The sequence below is a fragment of the Artibeus jamaicensis genome, unplaced genomic scaffold (assembly GCF_021234435.1).
Source record: "Artibeus jamaicensis isolate MK-2021 breed Jamaican fruit bat unplaced genomic scaffold, CSHL_Jam_final contig_419, whole genome shotgun sequence".
In the NCBI taxonomy this organism is placed as follows: domain Eukaryota; kingdom Metazoa; phylum Chordata; class Mammalia; order Chiroptera; family Phyllostomidae; genus Artibeus; species Artibeus jamaicensis.
The window spans coordinates 2,118,937-2,136,048 of NW_026521824.1; the positions used below are offsets into that span (position 1 = coordinate 2,118,937).

At 40.1% G+C, this 17,112-nt stretch overlaps 1 protein-coding gene across 5 annotated transcripts in view; it reads left to right on the forward strand.

Moving 5' to 3' along the window:
* The window catches only part of PRPSAP2 (phosphoribosyl pyrophosphate synthetase associated protein 2), a 68,521-nt gene that overhangs the window by 33,861 nt on the left and 17,548 nt on the right, over positions 1–17,112 (forward strand). For all 5 annotated transcript variants that reach the window (XM_053665680.1, XM_053665676.1, XM_053665677.1 and 2 more), the window contains one exon: positions 1,914–1,969. In XM_053665680.1, coding sequence (XP_053521655.1) covers positions 1,914–1,969 — 56 coding nt within the window. The remainder of the gene's footprint in view (positions 1–1,913; positions 1,970–17,112) is intronic.

Sequence of the window (17,112 nt, forward strand, 5' to 3'; positions counted from 1 at the left end):
TTTTTTTACTCCCCTGATTTCTAGTGTGATTATCATGTGGGTTTTTTTTGGGGGGGTACAGAATTTTCCCCATCTAAAATAGTGTTTTATATTTTTGCTGTGGTTTTATAATTTCATTGGGATGTGTCTGGGGTGGATCTTTTTTTCATTCATCTCTCTAGATACTCGGTGGGTTCCTTTCATTACAGGGAATTCTTTTCCCTGTAATTTGGTATTTTAGCCTTCTATTTTTCCCCCTTTGGGAACTGTTATATGAAAATTTGGGATGTAGTCTATATTATTTAACTTTTTTTTTTTAAGTTTTGTGTCCTTATATCCCTCGTAAGAAAATTCCTTGGCTTGCTCTCCCAGGTTGGTTCTTCAGCTGTGTCTGTAGCCAGCCAACTGTTGAGTTTCTTACTTGAACCGTAATCACTTCTACTTCCTTGTTTTCTTTTTTAGTTCTTTTTCATAGAAACTTGTTTTTTATACACGTTTTTCTGCTTTAACTTTTTTTATTGTTGTTTAGGTACAGTTGTCCCATTTTCCCCCCCCTGTTGCTTTCCTCTGCCCCATCCAACCCCTGCTCCCAAAGACAATCTCCCTCCCTATTGTCTTCGTTGGTGGGTCCTTGGTGCATATTCCCCTTTGTCCCCCATTATCCTCCTCCCCTGTGACTCTGGTCCCTGTCAGTTTGTTTTTATTTCTATGTCTCTGGTTTTTTTTTGCTCATTCGTTTGTTTCTAAGTGCCCATCAGTAAATGAGAAGATCAAAAAACTGTGGTACATTTACACAATGGGATACTACACAGCAGAAAGAATGAAGGAACTTCTGCTTTAACTTCTGAGGAGAAAATAGACCTGTTTTTATTTGTCCTTTCTTAACTGTTTCCTCAGTTATTTCTTCTCTTGGCTGGGTTTGTTGCTATTTGATAAGGCAGGAAAGTACATTAAAAAACAGTTTAGAAAGATATCTAGCGAAAATAAGGAAATTGTCTAAATGTAAATATTTTTTGCTACCTTACCCACTGTCAGTGTCAGATAACTTAGGCCTTCGTATAAGAACATCTGATCTATTTTGTTAATCAGTTTTTTGTTGGTTTACTAAGTATTTACTGTTTAGTGCTTCCCATATGCTAAGCATTGTCATGGTGCTAGCTATTATCTTAAGCGCTTCTAGTTGTGAGAAAAAAGTAGTTGGAGATATATTTGAATGAAATGATACAATTTAATGATGTGATTAAATGTTAAGAACATAAAGTATTGAAAATATTACCAAGATGAAGTCAGAAACATACTCAGCTTAAAAATAATTCTGTCTTGCAAACTCTCAGTTGATCATGGATATAACTTCAGTTATAATTATCACTAGCATAGATCACTTCAAGAGTTCAACTTCATTGACTCCAGAGCAGACCAATACTTTAGTTACTTTCTTAAGGGCTCTTAATATCCTTATAAAACAACACTGGACTGATTGTCTTTTAACAAATTGGTTTCTTCATTATATGACAGATACAGTAAATAGTGGACATACTAATTTGGAATTTGACAGTTACCTTGGGTCCAGATTACATGGATATTATCCTTACCCTGTGAAATGACAACTTCTTGATGATATAAAAATGTTCTCATACCGTCTTACCAATGTCTGCTGGCATGTAGAAATGAACTAATCACCAATTAGCCCGGGTTTTTTCCTGAAAGAGGCACGTGAGACTCCTACCTTGATAATATTTTTTCTAGGTAGGCATTTCTTCATTTTCCAAAGGAGAAATTTACTTTGAACTTTTCTCTTTTTGGAAAACTTTCATCAAACGACCAGGCAAAACGGTTTTGAGTCATTCGCACTGTTCTGTTTATTGATTTTTGGGTGTTGTGTGAATGGCCTTGTGGAGTCGTGGTAGTAACTCCTGACATCTCATCTGTCACAGATTCCGGATTACAGGAATGCAGTCATTGTAGCCAAGTCTCCAGCCTCAGCAAAGAGGTAGGTGTGTGCTTACGACAGTGCTCCCAGGTCCACATCCAAGATTCAACCTCAGTGGTGCCCAGTGGTGTCCTGTCGGTGTCCAGCCTTGGCAGGGTTCAGAGTCCCTGAAGGACGGATGGTGCAGGTGACGAATGAAGAGTCAGACACCCAGTTGGATGCCGGAGAACAACCAGCCTCTGCGGGACTGACCGAACTCACAGAGTTTGATTTAAGCTTTATTTTTATAGAGATTGATATATAACATTAAAGGAGCAGGTGCATGGCATGAAGTTATGTTAAACAAAGGTTATTTTGACCAGGGGAGTCATTAGTCAGACAAGTAGAGCCAGCTGTATGAATAGAGCTTTTGATGTCCTGCTTTTCTTATCTAATTCTATTCCTGTCCAAGGTAGGGGAGGGGCTTTTACTCTAACAACTTCTAGATATTCAGGGGCTATCTCATAAGGGGGGACTTTGTTCTCTGGCCAAGAAGTTATTTTGTACAACTTTATTGGAATTACGCGGATCATTGACCCTGAAATGTAGGTATCTAAAAATCCCACCACCTACTAATTGCAGAAACAAACATGCAAGGAGAGATAGACAGGAAATCCAGCCACAATTGCCTCTGCTGTGCAGATGCATCTCATCTGTCCCGACTGTGTCAAGGGACGGCTGCTGGTCGGCTCCCGACAGTGTCCCTGATTTTTATTTTGTGGACTGATAGTTTAAAAGATTGTCCGCTGACTCCATTTGTTAAGCGATGATTAATTTTCTTCTTTTGTTATAACTTCAATCTGTAACCACCAGTCATGTATCTTGACTAAAGCCATCCAGGTCTGGGCGTCAGCAGAGAGAAGGACCTAGTGCTTCTCTCACTCCCAGATTGGTTGCTGCTGGTTGTCAGTCTTCAAGTCTGGCATTTATAATACTAGCAAATACACTTTGTAGTTTTGTACTGCCTTGGATTCAGTGATTTACTAACAGGATTGTATTCAGCCCAGTGACCACATATTGGTATGTGTTAAAAGGTGACATTTTACAGAACTAAAGCACCCTGAGGCTTCAAATGGAGTAGTGCTGAGAGAGTCACCTGTAACCTGGAGTAACTGTTGACTTGTCACTGTAGTGCTTGCTGCGTTTGGGCTGAGAGGGTTTCATATACCAGTGTTTCCAGAGAAGCCACTCCAGTGCAGAGAGAGAGAACAAAATCAAATGTAGGAAGAAATGAAGTCTTTTTCCTAAAAAGGCTGTAAAATTATTTCCCACAATTGGATACCTGTGCTCTCTGGGTCATTGCTGAGTCGTGTGCAGTGGAAGAACGGGCACCTCTCGCCCAGCGCCGTGGCCTGGTGGTGTTGACACGAGCGGCAGGGGAGCTTCACACAGCAAGTGTGGTGTGGAAGGGGGACGGCAAGCAGTTCTCCCTGATAACTTAAGAATGGCATTTGGTACATTAATTAGGTTGTCCTTTATGATAGCCATGAAGGTGCCCTGTTCTCAGAGCTGTCCTTCGAGTGCAGCCAGGGCTGCGCCCACACGTGCCTCCTTGGAGAAGCTGCATCAGTCTCCCGCTGCCCATTTGATTAAGTCACAGTAAACTGTGACTCATTTTGGAAGATAAACATTTCAAACAACTTCCTCATACAAAAAGGTTGAATTAATTTTAATTTAGTGATTTATTTTTCTCTAATGTACAGGCTTTTAAAAAATTAAGGTAAAAATCACAACATACAGTTAACCATTTACAAGTATGCGGTTCACTGGTATTTAGTGCATTCGCAGTGCTGTGCAACCACTGCTTCACTCTAGAACACACCCGTGCTCATTGTGTAATCACTCTCAGTTCCCTTCTCCCCTCAGCCCCTGGCAAACAGTAATCTGCTTTCTGTCTCTGGATTTGCTTATTCTGATATTTCATATAAATGGAATCATACCATACACAGCATAATGTTTTCAGGGGCCATCTATGTGACAGCTTGTGTTAGCATTCCATTTCTTTTTATAGCTGAATGATACTACAGTGTATGGATATACTATACTTTATCTGTTCATCCATTGATGTACATTTGGGTTGTTTCCACCTTTTGGCTATTTTGAATAATGCTGCTATGAACATTTGCTTATAAGTTTCTACATTGACAAAATGCTGTTATTTGTTGTGAATGTATACCTAGGATTAAAATTCTATGTTTACATTTTTGAGGGACCACTAAACTGTTTTCTGGAGCTGCTATTTTCTATTTTCTGCTCTCACTGGCAATGTACAAGGGTTCTAATTTTTTCACGTGATTATTAACATTGTTTTCTGATTTTTGAATATAGCCATCCTAACAGGTGTGAAGTAGTATCTCATTGTGGTTTTGATTTGGATTTCTCTAATGACTAATGATGTTGAGCATTTTTTCATGTGCTTGTGGCCATTAGTATGTCTTTGGAGAAATGTCTACTCAAGTCCTTCGGTCATTTTCTAATTGGGTTATTTGTCTTTTTGTTGTTGAGTTATAGGACTTATTTATACATTCTAGATACTAGACCCTTATCAAATACATGCTTTGCAAATATTTTACCCCATTTGGTAGGCTGCTGTCTTTTCCCTTTCTTCATAGTGTCCTTTGATGTACAAAAGTGTATAGTTTTTATGAAGTCCAATGTAGCTTGTTGTGATGCTTGCTTGTGCTTCGGCATCATATCTAAGATTTTCCCCTATGTTTTCTCTTAATAGTTTAGTTTTAGTTCTTATATTTAGGTTGTAGAGCTGTTTCGAGTTAATTTTTTTATATGGAGTGAGGCAGGGGTTCAGCTTCTTTCTTTTCCATGTGATTATTCAGGTTAGTTGTCCAGCACCACTTGTTGAAAAGTCTGTTCTTTCCCCTTTGAGTGGCTTTGGCACCATGTTAAAAATCGATTGACCATAGATGTTTACATTTACTTCTGGACCCTCGATTCTATTCCATTGTCTGTATGCCAGTACCACCTTGTTTTCATTACTGTAGCTTGGTAGTAACAGTTAGATCTAAACAATCAGAAGTGGGTGGAAGTGGGAGTATAGACTTTTTACATGTCCTCCATGAACATCAAGAGGGGAGTGGCCTTGCTACCACAGGGTTGGTGAAAGCTGTGGCTCCACTAGGCCTCCTTGGACACCACCCGTGGGGATGGAGGGAAGGCACCTCTTCACTGCTGAGGGGTGGAAGTCCAGGTTTCACGCTCCACTGACCCTGGTAGGTGGGGCTCATCATTGCTGAGTATGGATGAAGTCCTAGCTCCCTACTTGGTCTTCTCTTAAATCACCCACTGGGGGCTTTGGGGTGCATCAGAGCTTGGCAGGGGAGGAAGTGTAGATCCTCTGCTTGGTATTTTCTCATGCAGGGGAGGGATGCAGTTACAGTTTTTTCTGTGATGTTTGTCTGGAGCAAGGCTGTTACGATCGTCAAATTTTCTCACATGCAAGGCTGTTCCTTTCTTGGTCCTTTGGACAGAGAGAGTAGGCTCTTTGGGGCTTTGCCCACTGGCATGTCTGGGTTGTCTGCTTCTCCAGCGTGCAAGTCTGGAGAATGCCTAAAGAAAGCCCAGAGGATGCACCGCTGAGTCATTTCTCCAGTCCTGGGTCCCCTAGCCAGTCTGCTTTCTCTTCTCCACCATTAGTGCTTTCTTCTGTGTTTCATATATGAGGACTCCCCCCAAACCAAATTATATTCTGGAGGGTGGGCCCCTTGTAATACAGGCTTCCTCCACTAGGTGAGTGTTTTAGGAACCCATCTGTATCAGTGTAGCAGCTGGCATTATCGTGAGAGGCTGCTTTTGGCTTCAGTGAATTTTTTTTTTTTTATTTTAAGACCGAAGACTCTTTCAATATGTTTGCCCATTTCATGATGGGTGATTTGTGAGTGCATCTCCCCGACACCACACTGAGTGTTCAGCAATTTTTGACCAAAACAGCATGACCCCCATGCCCCATCTCTCTATTATATGATCTTGCCCCAAGTGATCTGCTTTTGCTTCCCTGGATGAACAAAGTTCTCAAAGGGGAATGTTTTGCTGATGTGGAAGAGGTGAAACAAAAAATGACAGAAGCATTAAAGAGCATTCAAATTGATGAGTTCAAAAACTATTTTGACCAGTGGAAAAAAATGTCTCAATAGGTGTATTGCATCAAATGGAGAATACTTTGAAAGTGACTGAAATTTAAACATGTAAGAATAAATACACAATTTTTATTAATATATTACATTTTGGGGGGCCCCCCCTTGCATAATATCCAGGGTTTTATTGTACTTTATGGGAGGGGTACTCCATCTCATTAGAAGCAGAAGTGGCTGCAGTATATTTTGATAATTTTTTTCCCCACTAAATACCATGATGAATTTTCTTTTGACTTGCCCATCTGGGTAGTCTTTTGGTAACTTTATAATTCTCATTTTATATCTAACATCACATGTTGATGAGGTGGATGGATGAATGGTAGAGTTTTTTCATTATAGTAGCCTTTTGTTCAGTTTATTTGGCATTAGTATGAGAGTGATGTTTGTTATTTATCCAGTTAGATGTTTATTGAGAAACTGTTGTGCTAATCCACATGTAGGCCTAGGAAGATGCCCTTAGGGAGCTTGTGTTGTATGTCCAGTGTTACTATTGTGGGCCAAATGTTTGTACTCCCACCCAAAGTTCATATATTGAGATTCTAATCTTACCCACTGTGATGGTGTTACGAGGTGAAGCCTTTGGGAGGTCATTAGGTCATGAAGCTGGAGCCCCTGGGGACGGGACTGGTGCCCTCATAAGAATAGACAGAGAGAGCCTGCTGCTCTGGCTCTCTGCTGTCTGCCTTCTGAGGATATGAGAACATGGCCACCTGCAAACCGGGTTTGCCAATGTTTTAGTCTTGGACTTTTGGCCTCCAGAACTGAGAAATAAATTTCTGTTGTGTAAGTCACCCAGTCTGTGGTGTTCTCTTGTAGTAGCTGGAACTAAGACATTGATACTATCTCATTTGACCTTCTCTACCTAGGAGGTCAGCGTTTCTCTCTCACAGAGATGAGGAAGCACCCCTAGGGAGATGAAGAAACGTATCCAAGGTGATTCAGCTACATGCTCTTCACTGGAAGGTAGTGGCACAACTCATTACTTCTTAGAATGTTTTCCATGCCAGTGATCATGGGATTTGGGTCTTGGCCAAACATGATAGGAATTGATTTGCTCATTTACCTCATAATTTGAGGTAAATGATTTGCTGGTCTTCACTTAATACATATGTGAGTTCCACTGCATGCTGGGTGCTGTGCCAAGTTTGGTAGACAAAATTTCGACAACAGTTTTCTAAAGTGGTGAATAATACAGTCACTGCTCCTTTCCTCTGGAGTTTGCTGACTGCCCTCTGTGCTGTTTGGCCTTTAAATCCTTAGGTAGATTGGAATGAAGGATCCAATCTCCCTCCCCCCCACCTTCTGTAATTTTGTCCATGTAATTTACACTGCATTAAAGAAGTATTTTAAGATGAAGATAGTTGCTACAAAAGGCTAATTTTTATACAGATGAGGTTATAAAATAAAATTACAGCTTGGGTTTGCTCTCGCATTAAAAGTGTTGTGAGCCCTGGCTGGTGTAGCTCAGTGAATTGAATATGGGCCTGGGAACCAAACAACCATGGTTCGATTCCCAGTCAGGGCACATGCCTGGGTTGCAGGCCAGTTCCCAGCAGGGGACACACAAAAGGCAACCATACATTGATATTTCTCTCCTTCTCTCCTTCCCTTCCCCTCTAAAGATAAATAAATAAAATCTTTTAAAAAATTAAAATAACATTAAAAAAAGTGTTGTGAGAGTTCTGTGGTCAGTTGCCTCTGACATAGTGAAGTCGACTTCATGGCTATCTGTTTCCCATAGCTTTGGGGTATTGATTTTCTTTTACTCTAATGTCCTGACTTGCACATTCATCCATAGTAAGAGTTTGAAATAGCACTGTCTGGCTTAGAGACATAACATTTTAAAAAAATATTTTATTGATTATGCTATTACAGTTGTCCCAGTTTTTCCCCCTTGCCCGCCTCCATCCAGTCTCCCCCATTCCCTCCAGCAGTCCCCACACCATTGTTTATGTTCATGTGCATATAAGTTTTTTGGCTTCTGCATTTCTTATACCATACTTAACATCCCTATCTATTTTGTGTCTACCGATTTGTGCTTCTTAATCCCTGCACCTTTCCCCCTAATCTTCCCCTTCCCCCTCCAGTCTGGCAGTCATCCAAATGATATCTATATCTATGATTCTGTTTCTGTTCTGCTTGTTTTTTAGATTCAGTTGTTAATAGTTGTGAATTTATTGCCATTTTAATGTTCGTGATTTTGATCTTCTTTTTCTTAAATAAGTCCCTTTAACATTTCATATAATGAGGGCTTAGTGATGATGAATTCCTTTAGCTTTACCTTGTCTGGGAAGCACTTTATTTACTCTCCATTCTAAATAAAAGCTTCGCTGGATAGAGCAATCTTGGATGTAGGTCTTTGGATTTCATGACTTGGCATGCTTCTTGCCATTCCCTTCTTGCCTGCAAAGTTTCTTTTGAGAAACCAGCTGATAGTCTTATGGGAACTCCTTCGTAGGTAACTCTCTGCTTTTCTCTTGCTGCTTTTAAGATTCTCTCTTTATTTTGCCCTGGCTGTACCCGGGATTGAACGCGGGCCTGCGAACCAGAGGATCGCGGTTCAATTCCCAGTCAGGGTACATGCCTGGGTTGCAGGCCAGTTCCCAGTAGGGCATGCATGAGAGGCAACCATACATTGGTATTTCTCTGCCTCCCTCCTTCCCTTCTCCTCTAAAGATAAATAAATAAAATCTTTATTAAAATTTATAAAAAGATTCTCTTTTTATTTTTAACCTTTGCATTTTAATTATGATGTATCTTGGTGTGGTCCTCTTTGGGGCCAACTTCTTTGGGACTTTCTAAGCTTCCTGGTCTTGTAAGTCTATTTCCTTTGACAGATTGGGGTTTTCTTTCATTATTTTTTCAACTAAGTTTCAGTTTCTTGCTGTTCCTCTTCTCCTTCTGACACCTCTGTGATTTGAATGCTGGTACGTTTGAAGTTGTCCCAGAGGCTCCTTACTCAATCCTTGTTTTTTTGGATTCTATGTTCTTTTTTAAAGATATTTATTTATTTATTTATTTATTTATTTATTTATTTATTTATTTATTTATTTATTTTAGAGAGAAAGGAAGGGAGGGAAAAAGAGGGAGAGAACCATTGGTGTGCAAGAGATACAGTGATTCGCTGCCTCTCACAGAACCTGAACTGGGGACCTGGCCTGCAACCCAGGCATGTGCCCTGACTGGAAAACAAACTGGTGATCTCTTGGTTCACAGGCCGGTACTCAGTCTACTGAGCCACACCAGCCAGGGCAGATTATTTTCTTCTTGCCCTTCTGACTGAATTTTTCTTTTTCCTTGTGTTCCAAATCTTTGATTTGATTCTTGGTTTCATCCCCTTCTCTGTTGGTTCCCTGTAAATTTTCCTTTATTTTACTTAGTGTAACAGTTATTTCTGCCTTGGTCTTTTTTATGCTGTTGAAGTACCCAATGAGTTCCTTGAGCACCTAATAACCAAGGTTTTTGAAAAAATATATTTTATATTGATTATGCCATTAGAGTTGTCCCATTTCCCCCCCTTCATTCCCCTCCACCTTGCACACCCCTCCCCCCACACTCCCCCCTTTAATTCACATCCATGTGTTCTAAATTCTTTAGCTTCTACATTTCCCACACTTGCCCTCCCCCGTCTCTATTTTCTCCACACCATCTATGCTACTTACTCTCTGTACCTTCTTCCCCACTTTCCTCTTCCTACTCCTCTGTTGCTAACCCTCCACGTGATCTCCTTTTCTGTGTTTTTGCTCCTGATCTAGCTGTCTGCTTTAGTTTGCTTTTGTTTTAGGTGTGGTTGTTAATAACTGTTTACTGTCCTTTCACTGTTCATATTTTTTTCAATTCCTTTTTCTTAGATAAGTCCCTTTAACATTTCATATAATAAGGACTTGATGATGATGAATTCCTTTAACTTGACCTTATCTGAGAAGTACTTTATCAGCCCTTCCATTCTGAATGAAAGCTTCACTGGATAGAGCAATCTTGGGTGTAGGTCGTTGCCTTTCATGACTTGGAATACTTCTTTCCAGCCCCTTATTGCCAGCAAAGTCTCTTCTTTTGAGAAATCCACTGACAGTCTGATGGGAACTCCTTTGTAGGTGACTGTCCCCTTACCTCTTGCTGCTTCTAGGATTCTGTCCTTCATTTTAATCTCAGGTAATGTAATTATGATGTACCTTGGGTCCAACTTCTTTGGGACTCTCTGAGCTTTCTGGACTTCCTGGAAATCTAGTTCCTTTGCCAGTTGGGGAAGTTCTCCATTATTTGTTCAAGTAAGTTTTCCACTTGTTGCTCTTGCTGTTCCCCTTCTGGGATCCCAATAATATGGATGTTGGAACCTTTAAAGATTCCAACAGAGGTTGGATGTTTCTAAGCCTCTCTTCGTTTTTTGTTTTTTGTTTTTAATTCTTGTTTCTTCATTCTGTTCTGTTTGATTGTTTCTTTCTTCCTTATGGTCTACTCTATCGATTTGAGTCCCAGTTTTTTTCCCATCACAGTTGGTTCCCTGTGCATTTTCCTTCATTTCACTTAGTGTGGCCTTCATTTTTTCATCTAATTTGTGACCAAAATTAACCAGTCCTGTGAGCATCCTGATCATCAGTGTTTTGAACTGTGCATCTGAAAGGTTGGCTATCTCTTGGTCCCTTAGAAGTATTGGCTCTGGGGCTTTGATATGTTCTGTTTGAGCCATAATGTTTTGGTCTTGTCATGCCTGTTATGTATGAGGGGCAGAGCCTAAGGTGTTCCCTGGGGTGGGGCGACCCCTATCACTGGGCTGTGATGCTGTCTGTGCAGGCGGGGTCAGAGAGGGAGCAATGGTGCTTTTTCCTTTCTTTCTCGGATTTTGGTTCCCTCTGCTGCTTCCCACAAGCAAATTGGGTCCTTCTAGTGCTGGTTCTCAGGTGGGTGGACTTGTGTATGTTCAAGAACCCTGTGGGTCTCTCCAACGAACTCTCTTGTGAGGTTGGGAGCCTCTCCCAGCACCTCAAGCCCCGAAAGTTTTTCCAGTTGGTGCTTTTAGGCTTTATTTCTTGTCGCTGGGGCCCTCAGTTGCCCAGTCTATCTCAATGCCCTTTCTTTGCCTCGTTTATCTGTGAGTGAATGTGTGTCTGAGGTCAGCCAACTGCCTTGCGTGTCTCACTGGGTTTGCTCGTTTCCTCCCTGCACCCAGTTCTGCTACCACTGCCTCTTCCTGCGGGACCCCTCTCCCTTGGCCACTGACTGTGCCCCTTTTACAGTTTGGATGAATGGTTCATCGTTGTTGGACCTGAGTACAGTTCAATTTTCTGTTCTGGTTGTGTTTTTGTTTCTAAATCTTTATTGCCCTTAAATTTGGTTGTGCGAGGAGGTACAGTATTTCCACCTACATCTCCATTTTGGCCAGAAGTCCATAACCAGTGTTTTGAACTCTGCATCTAATAGGTCGCTTATGTTCTTTTTGTTTAGTTATTTTTCTGGAGGTTTTGTTCTGTTCTTTCATTTGGGCCATATTCCTTTGTCTCCTCATTTTGACAGCCTCTGCGTGTTTGTTTCTGTGTATTAGGTAGAGCTGTTTCAACTCCCTGTCTTGGTAGCGTGGCCTAATGTAGAAAAGCACACCATAAGTTGGATGGGGCAGAGCCTTAGGTAATTGCATGGGCAGGGCAATCCCCGTTAACCAGGTTGATGGAGTCTCAGACATGATGCTGCCGCTGTGTGTTGGGGATAGCTCAGAAAAAGAACAATGGCTGCTTCCTGGCCTCTGGAGTTTTGTTTGGGAGGAAGCTGTCCCCCAGCACTAGCCATGATGCCAGATACTTCATATCTCTCCTTCTGCCACTGGTGCCCTTCAAGTTGCTGCCCTTCAAGCTGCTGCCCTGGTGCTGGAGCCCAGAGGGAGTGAGTCTGTAAATCCTAAGTCCTTTATAGACCCTTTAAGAGGAGACACCAAGAATCCCACAGTTTCTTCCACCACCCCAAGTCACACTGGTTTTTACAGCTGGAAGTTATGGGGACTTCCTGGCACTGGCACCTTGGGCTGGGTGGTATGGTCTGGGGCTCGGATCTCTCACTCGTGAGAGTTCCTTCCCGATTTTTACTCACCACATGTGGGTGTGAGACCACCTGTTGCTCATCTCTGCCTCTCCTACCTGTCTGAATGATAGTGACTTTTTTAATTCCTTGGTTATCGAACTTCAGTACGGCTCAATTTTTTGATGATTTTGGGTTATAGTTGTTTTGTAGTTCAGTTTTAATTTTTGCTGTGATTGTACAAGGAGGTGAGCCATGTTTACCTACGCCTCCATCTTCACTGGAAGTGACATGCTGTTTTTTGATCTGATTGTTTCTAGCTTCTTCCCCCAAGTTCTTAAATTTTTTTCCTTACTTGAGGACATTTTTTCATTGCTTTTTTTTTTTTTAGAGAGGAAGGGAGAGAGTAATATTGATGTGAGAGAGAAACATCAAATGGTTGCCTCCTAGTATGTTCCTGGACCAGGGATCAAACCTACAACCTGGGTATGTGCCTCAACCAGGAATTAAACCCACAACCCTTTGGTTATGGCATGATGCTCCAACCAGCTGAGCCACACCAACTAGGGCCCTCCCAAGTTTTTCATTTAGCACCTAATCTTAGAAAACTTTTGTAGGTCATTTAAAAGACACTGTAGAGCAGCAGGAGGATAGTTAAACTAGGAGTTAGTAGACATGAACTGGGGCTTAGCCAGGGTCTGTGACAACTGTAAGAACCACAGTCAGACAGTCTCTACAGGCCTCAGTTTTCCTCATCAGTGAAATAAAGATAACACCTGTACTGCTTGTCATATGTTTCAGAGTTGTAATAAGCATCAGGGAACAAATGAAGGGATTTTACAAATTAAAATACCACTATGCAGCCCTGACTGGAGTGGATCAGTGAGTTGGGCATCATTCATAGACTAAAGTTCACCAGTTCAATTCCCAGTCAGGGCACATGCCTGGGTTGTGGGCCAGGTCCCCATTTGAGGGGCATGCAAGAGGTAACCAACGGACATCTCTCCCTTTCTTCCCCGATCTCTAAGAAATAAATAAAATCTTCTAAAATAAATAAATAAACACCACTATGTAGAACAGAGGTTATTGGTGCCCTTAGAATTCTGAAGTTATTGATGAATATGAAGAGTCTGGTTTTAGAGTTCTTTGATAGTGAGCAGTTGTTTTGAGGAAAAGGGTCATCTAAGAATATAATGTTGCTTTAATAAGGAAAACTACTTCCTTTAATGAGTTGTTTGGAATTCTTTTCTTAGAATAACTGAGTGAGTAGGAAAAAATCTGAAATCCTGTGTTGTGTTCAAACCCATGATGTAAATTAACCCTCATCATTATACCACCAGTATAGCAGGATTGAGTTGCTTTGGAATTCCTCTGTGACTATTAGTGTATCAGACAGTGTGGCCTAGAGGAATCATGCTGATTCTTTTTGGAATCAGGTGGGAATTCAAGTCACATGACTAAGATATATAAACTATCCAAAAACTAACATTGGTGTGCACATAATGATTTTATTTATTGTGAAAGTACAGTTGGTCCTTGAACAACACAGGCATTAGGGACACCGACCATCTATACAATTGAAAATCCACATACAACTTTTGATTCCCTTCGAGAACTTAACTACTAGTAGCCTACTGTTGACTGGAAGGCTTACTGATAATATAAACAATTGATTAACATATTTTGTATGTTATGTATATTATATACTGTATTCTTGCAATAAAGCTAGAGAAAAGAATGCTATTAGGAATATCACCAGAAACAGAAAATACAATGTTTATTGAAAAAAATCCATGTATAGGTGGATCTACATTTAAAACCTGAGTTGTTTAAGAGTCAGTGGTGTTGCCTTTAGTAGAGGTTAGTGGTATCGAAACAGCATTGTTCTAAGAATTGGCAGACCTCTGTGGATCCCAGATAGAAAAGACTTCCTTAGAGGATGACTAAAGTTAATTCTTTTGACAGCAATCTTGTTTTCAAAGCCAATCTTGAATATGAAGGAGGAACTGATCTCTGTGGTGTTAGTCTTCATGAGATTAGGATGGGGCAGAAGCTAGTGGAGACTCTGCCTTTGTCTGAGAATTCCCTTAAAAATCACTTCAAATTTTTTGTCCTGACCGTTGTGGCTCAGTTGGTTGGGCATTGTCCCCCAAGTGAAAGGTTGCTGGTTCAGTTCCTGGTCAGGGCACATGTCCGGTTTGCGGGTTCAGTCCTGGTTGGGGTGTGTACAAGAGGTAATCTGTTGATATTTCTCTCTCACATCACTGTTTCTCTCCCTCTCTTACTCTCTCCCTTTCTCCCTTTGCCTCTCTAAAAATAAATAAATAAATAATTTAAAAATTACTTTGAATTTTTTAAAGGATGAATTTAAAGTTATGCAAATACTACATCTTATATAACCACATGATTATCTCAGTGACTCAAAAAGCATTTGACAAAATTCAGATAAACAAGAATAGAAGGGGACTTCCTTATCTGATAAAGGGCATCTGTGAAAAACCCACAGCTAACTTCACACTCAGTGTGAGAGACTAAAAGCATTCCCCCAGGATCAGGAACGAGATGGGATGTCTGCTTTCTCTACTTCTGTTCAGCACCTGTACTGGAGATTCTGGACAGTGCTGCAGTTTGAAAAACAAACAGAAGAATGAAAGAAAGAAATCTAGTATGGAGAGGAAAGAGTAAACCAGTCCTAATTTGCAGGTGGTATGATTATTTATGTAGAAAAACATGATGAAATCTACAAAAATTCAGTTAGGACTAATCAGTTTAGCAAGTTTGCAGATTATAAGATAAACAAAAGTATACTAGCAATGAACAGTTGAAAATTGAAAAATAAAATCAAATAGCATCAAATTAAGTGAAACACTTAGGAATAAATCTAAGATGTTCAAGATTTGTACACTGAAAAATGCAAAATATTACTGAGAGAAATTAAAGACTTAAATGAGTGGAGGAAAATACTGTGTTCATGGGTAGCAATTGACAGGCTGATTCTAAAATTCATATGGAAATGCAAGTAACCTAGAATAGGCGAAAACAACTAAAAAAGAACCAAGTTGGAGGTCTAACACTACCTCAGTGTAGGAATTCTTAATAAAGCTAAAACAATCATGAGTATGTGGTATTGAAATAAAAAATAGAGAAATAGGCCAGTGGAAGAGAACAGAGTCCAAAAATAGACCCGTATATATCTATAATACTGACTTTCAACAGAGGTGCAAAAGCAATTCAATGGAGAAAGAAGTCTTTTCAATTTGTTCAGTCAGTCTTTTGAACAAATGATTTAGAATAATGGGTGCAAAATAAACTCTTGAGCACTATCTCACCTCACATATAAAAATCAACTAGAAATGAATTATTCACCTAAATGTAAAACCTAAAACTATAAAAGATCTAGAAGAAAACAGATTTACAGAAATAAAATATGACACCTAAAACACAGTTCACAAGAAATACTGTATTTTTAGACCATAAGTTGCACCTAGGTTTTAGAGGAGGAAAATAGGGGGACAAATTTTGAAGCAAAAAGTGTGGTAAAAATATTTAATAACATAAGTAACATAATATTTCACCAGTGTAAATGTAAAGCTACATTTGGACTATAAGATGCACCACCCTCCCCTTTCCTCCCAGATTTGGTGGGGAGGGGAGGTGTGTCTTATAGTTGGAAAAAATACAGTGATTGTTAAGTTAGGTGTTGTCAGAATTAAGGATTGCTTTTCAGAAGACATTAAGAGAATGACAGGAGAAGGGCCAAACTGGAAGAAAATATTTATAAAGCATACATCTGATAAAGGACTAATGTTCAGAATATATAAAGACTTCTCAAAACTTAATAAGAACCAACAATCCAGTTAAGAAATTGGCAAAAGATAAACCGGCCATTTACTAAAGAACACATATGGATGGCAGATGAGCACATGAGAAGATGCTCAACACCATTCATTTGTCTTGAGAGAAATCCAAATTGAAACCACAGTAAAGTGCCCCTGCAACACCATTGGAATGGGTAATAATAAAATGACCACACCAAGTGCTGGTGAGAATGTGGAGGAATGGGAACTCTCATGGGAATGAAAGATGGTATAACCACTTTGGAAAACAGTTTGGTTGTTTTTTAAAGAGTTAAACATGTGCCTACAACATGATCCAGCCATTCTACTCACAGGTATTTACCCAAGAGTAAAGAAAGCACGAGTCCTTACAGAGATTTGTACTTGAATGTTCATAGCAGTTTTATAATAGTTCAAAACTAGAAACATCTAAAAAGTCCATCAACAAGTAAATGGGGAAACTGAGAGAGAGACCTATGCAATGATTTGTTACTTGGCAATGTAAAAAGAAATGGCCTGTGACATACAGTGATCATGATGGATCTCCAAAGGGTTATGCTGAGTGAATGAAATGAGACAAAAGAGGACTATGAACTCTTATTCCACTTACGAAATCTGTGATGGCAGAAAGCAGATCACTGGTTGCTTGCTGCTTGAAGGAGAAATTACAGAGAGGTATAAGGAAACATTTGCCACAATAAATGCTTTATTGTCTTGGTTGTGCTCATGTTTATACAGATATGTACATACATCAGTGTTTATGAAATCAGTTTAAATATGTACAGTTAATTGTAGCTCAGTTATACCTTAATAAAGTCATTAAAAATTGATATATAATGCTTTAAGGTTTTAGACTTGGCTGGGTAGCTCAGTTGGTTAGAGTGTCATCCCAGTATACCAAGATTGGGGGTTCAATCCCCAGCCAGGGCACATACAAAGAATTGACTGATGTTCCATCAATAAGTGGAACAATGAATCAGTTTCTCTCTCTCCCCTCTTCTCTCTCTCTAAAATCAATCAAGACACTTGCGGTTTTTTAAGTATATTTTATTGATTATGCTATTATAGTTTTCCCAATTTTTCTCCCTTTTATCCCCCTCTGCCCTGCACTCCCTCCCTCCAGCATTCACCCCCACCTTAGTTCATGTCCAGGGATGGTTCATATAAGTTCATT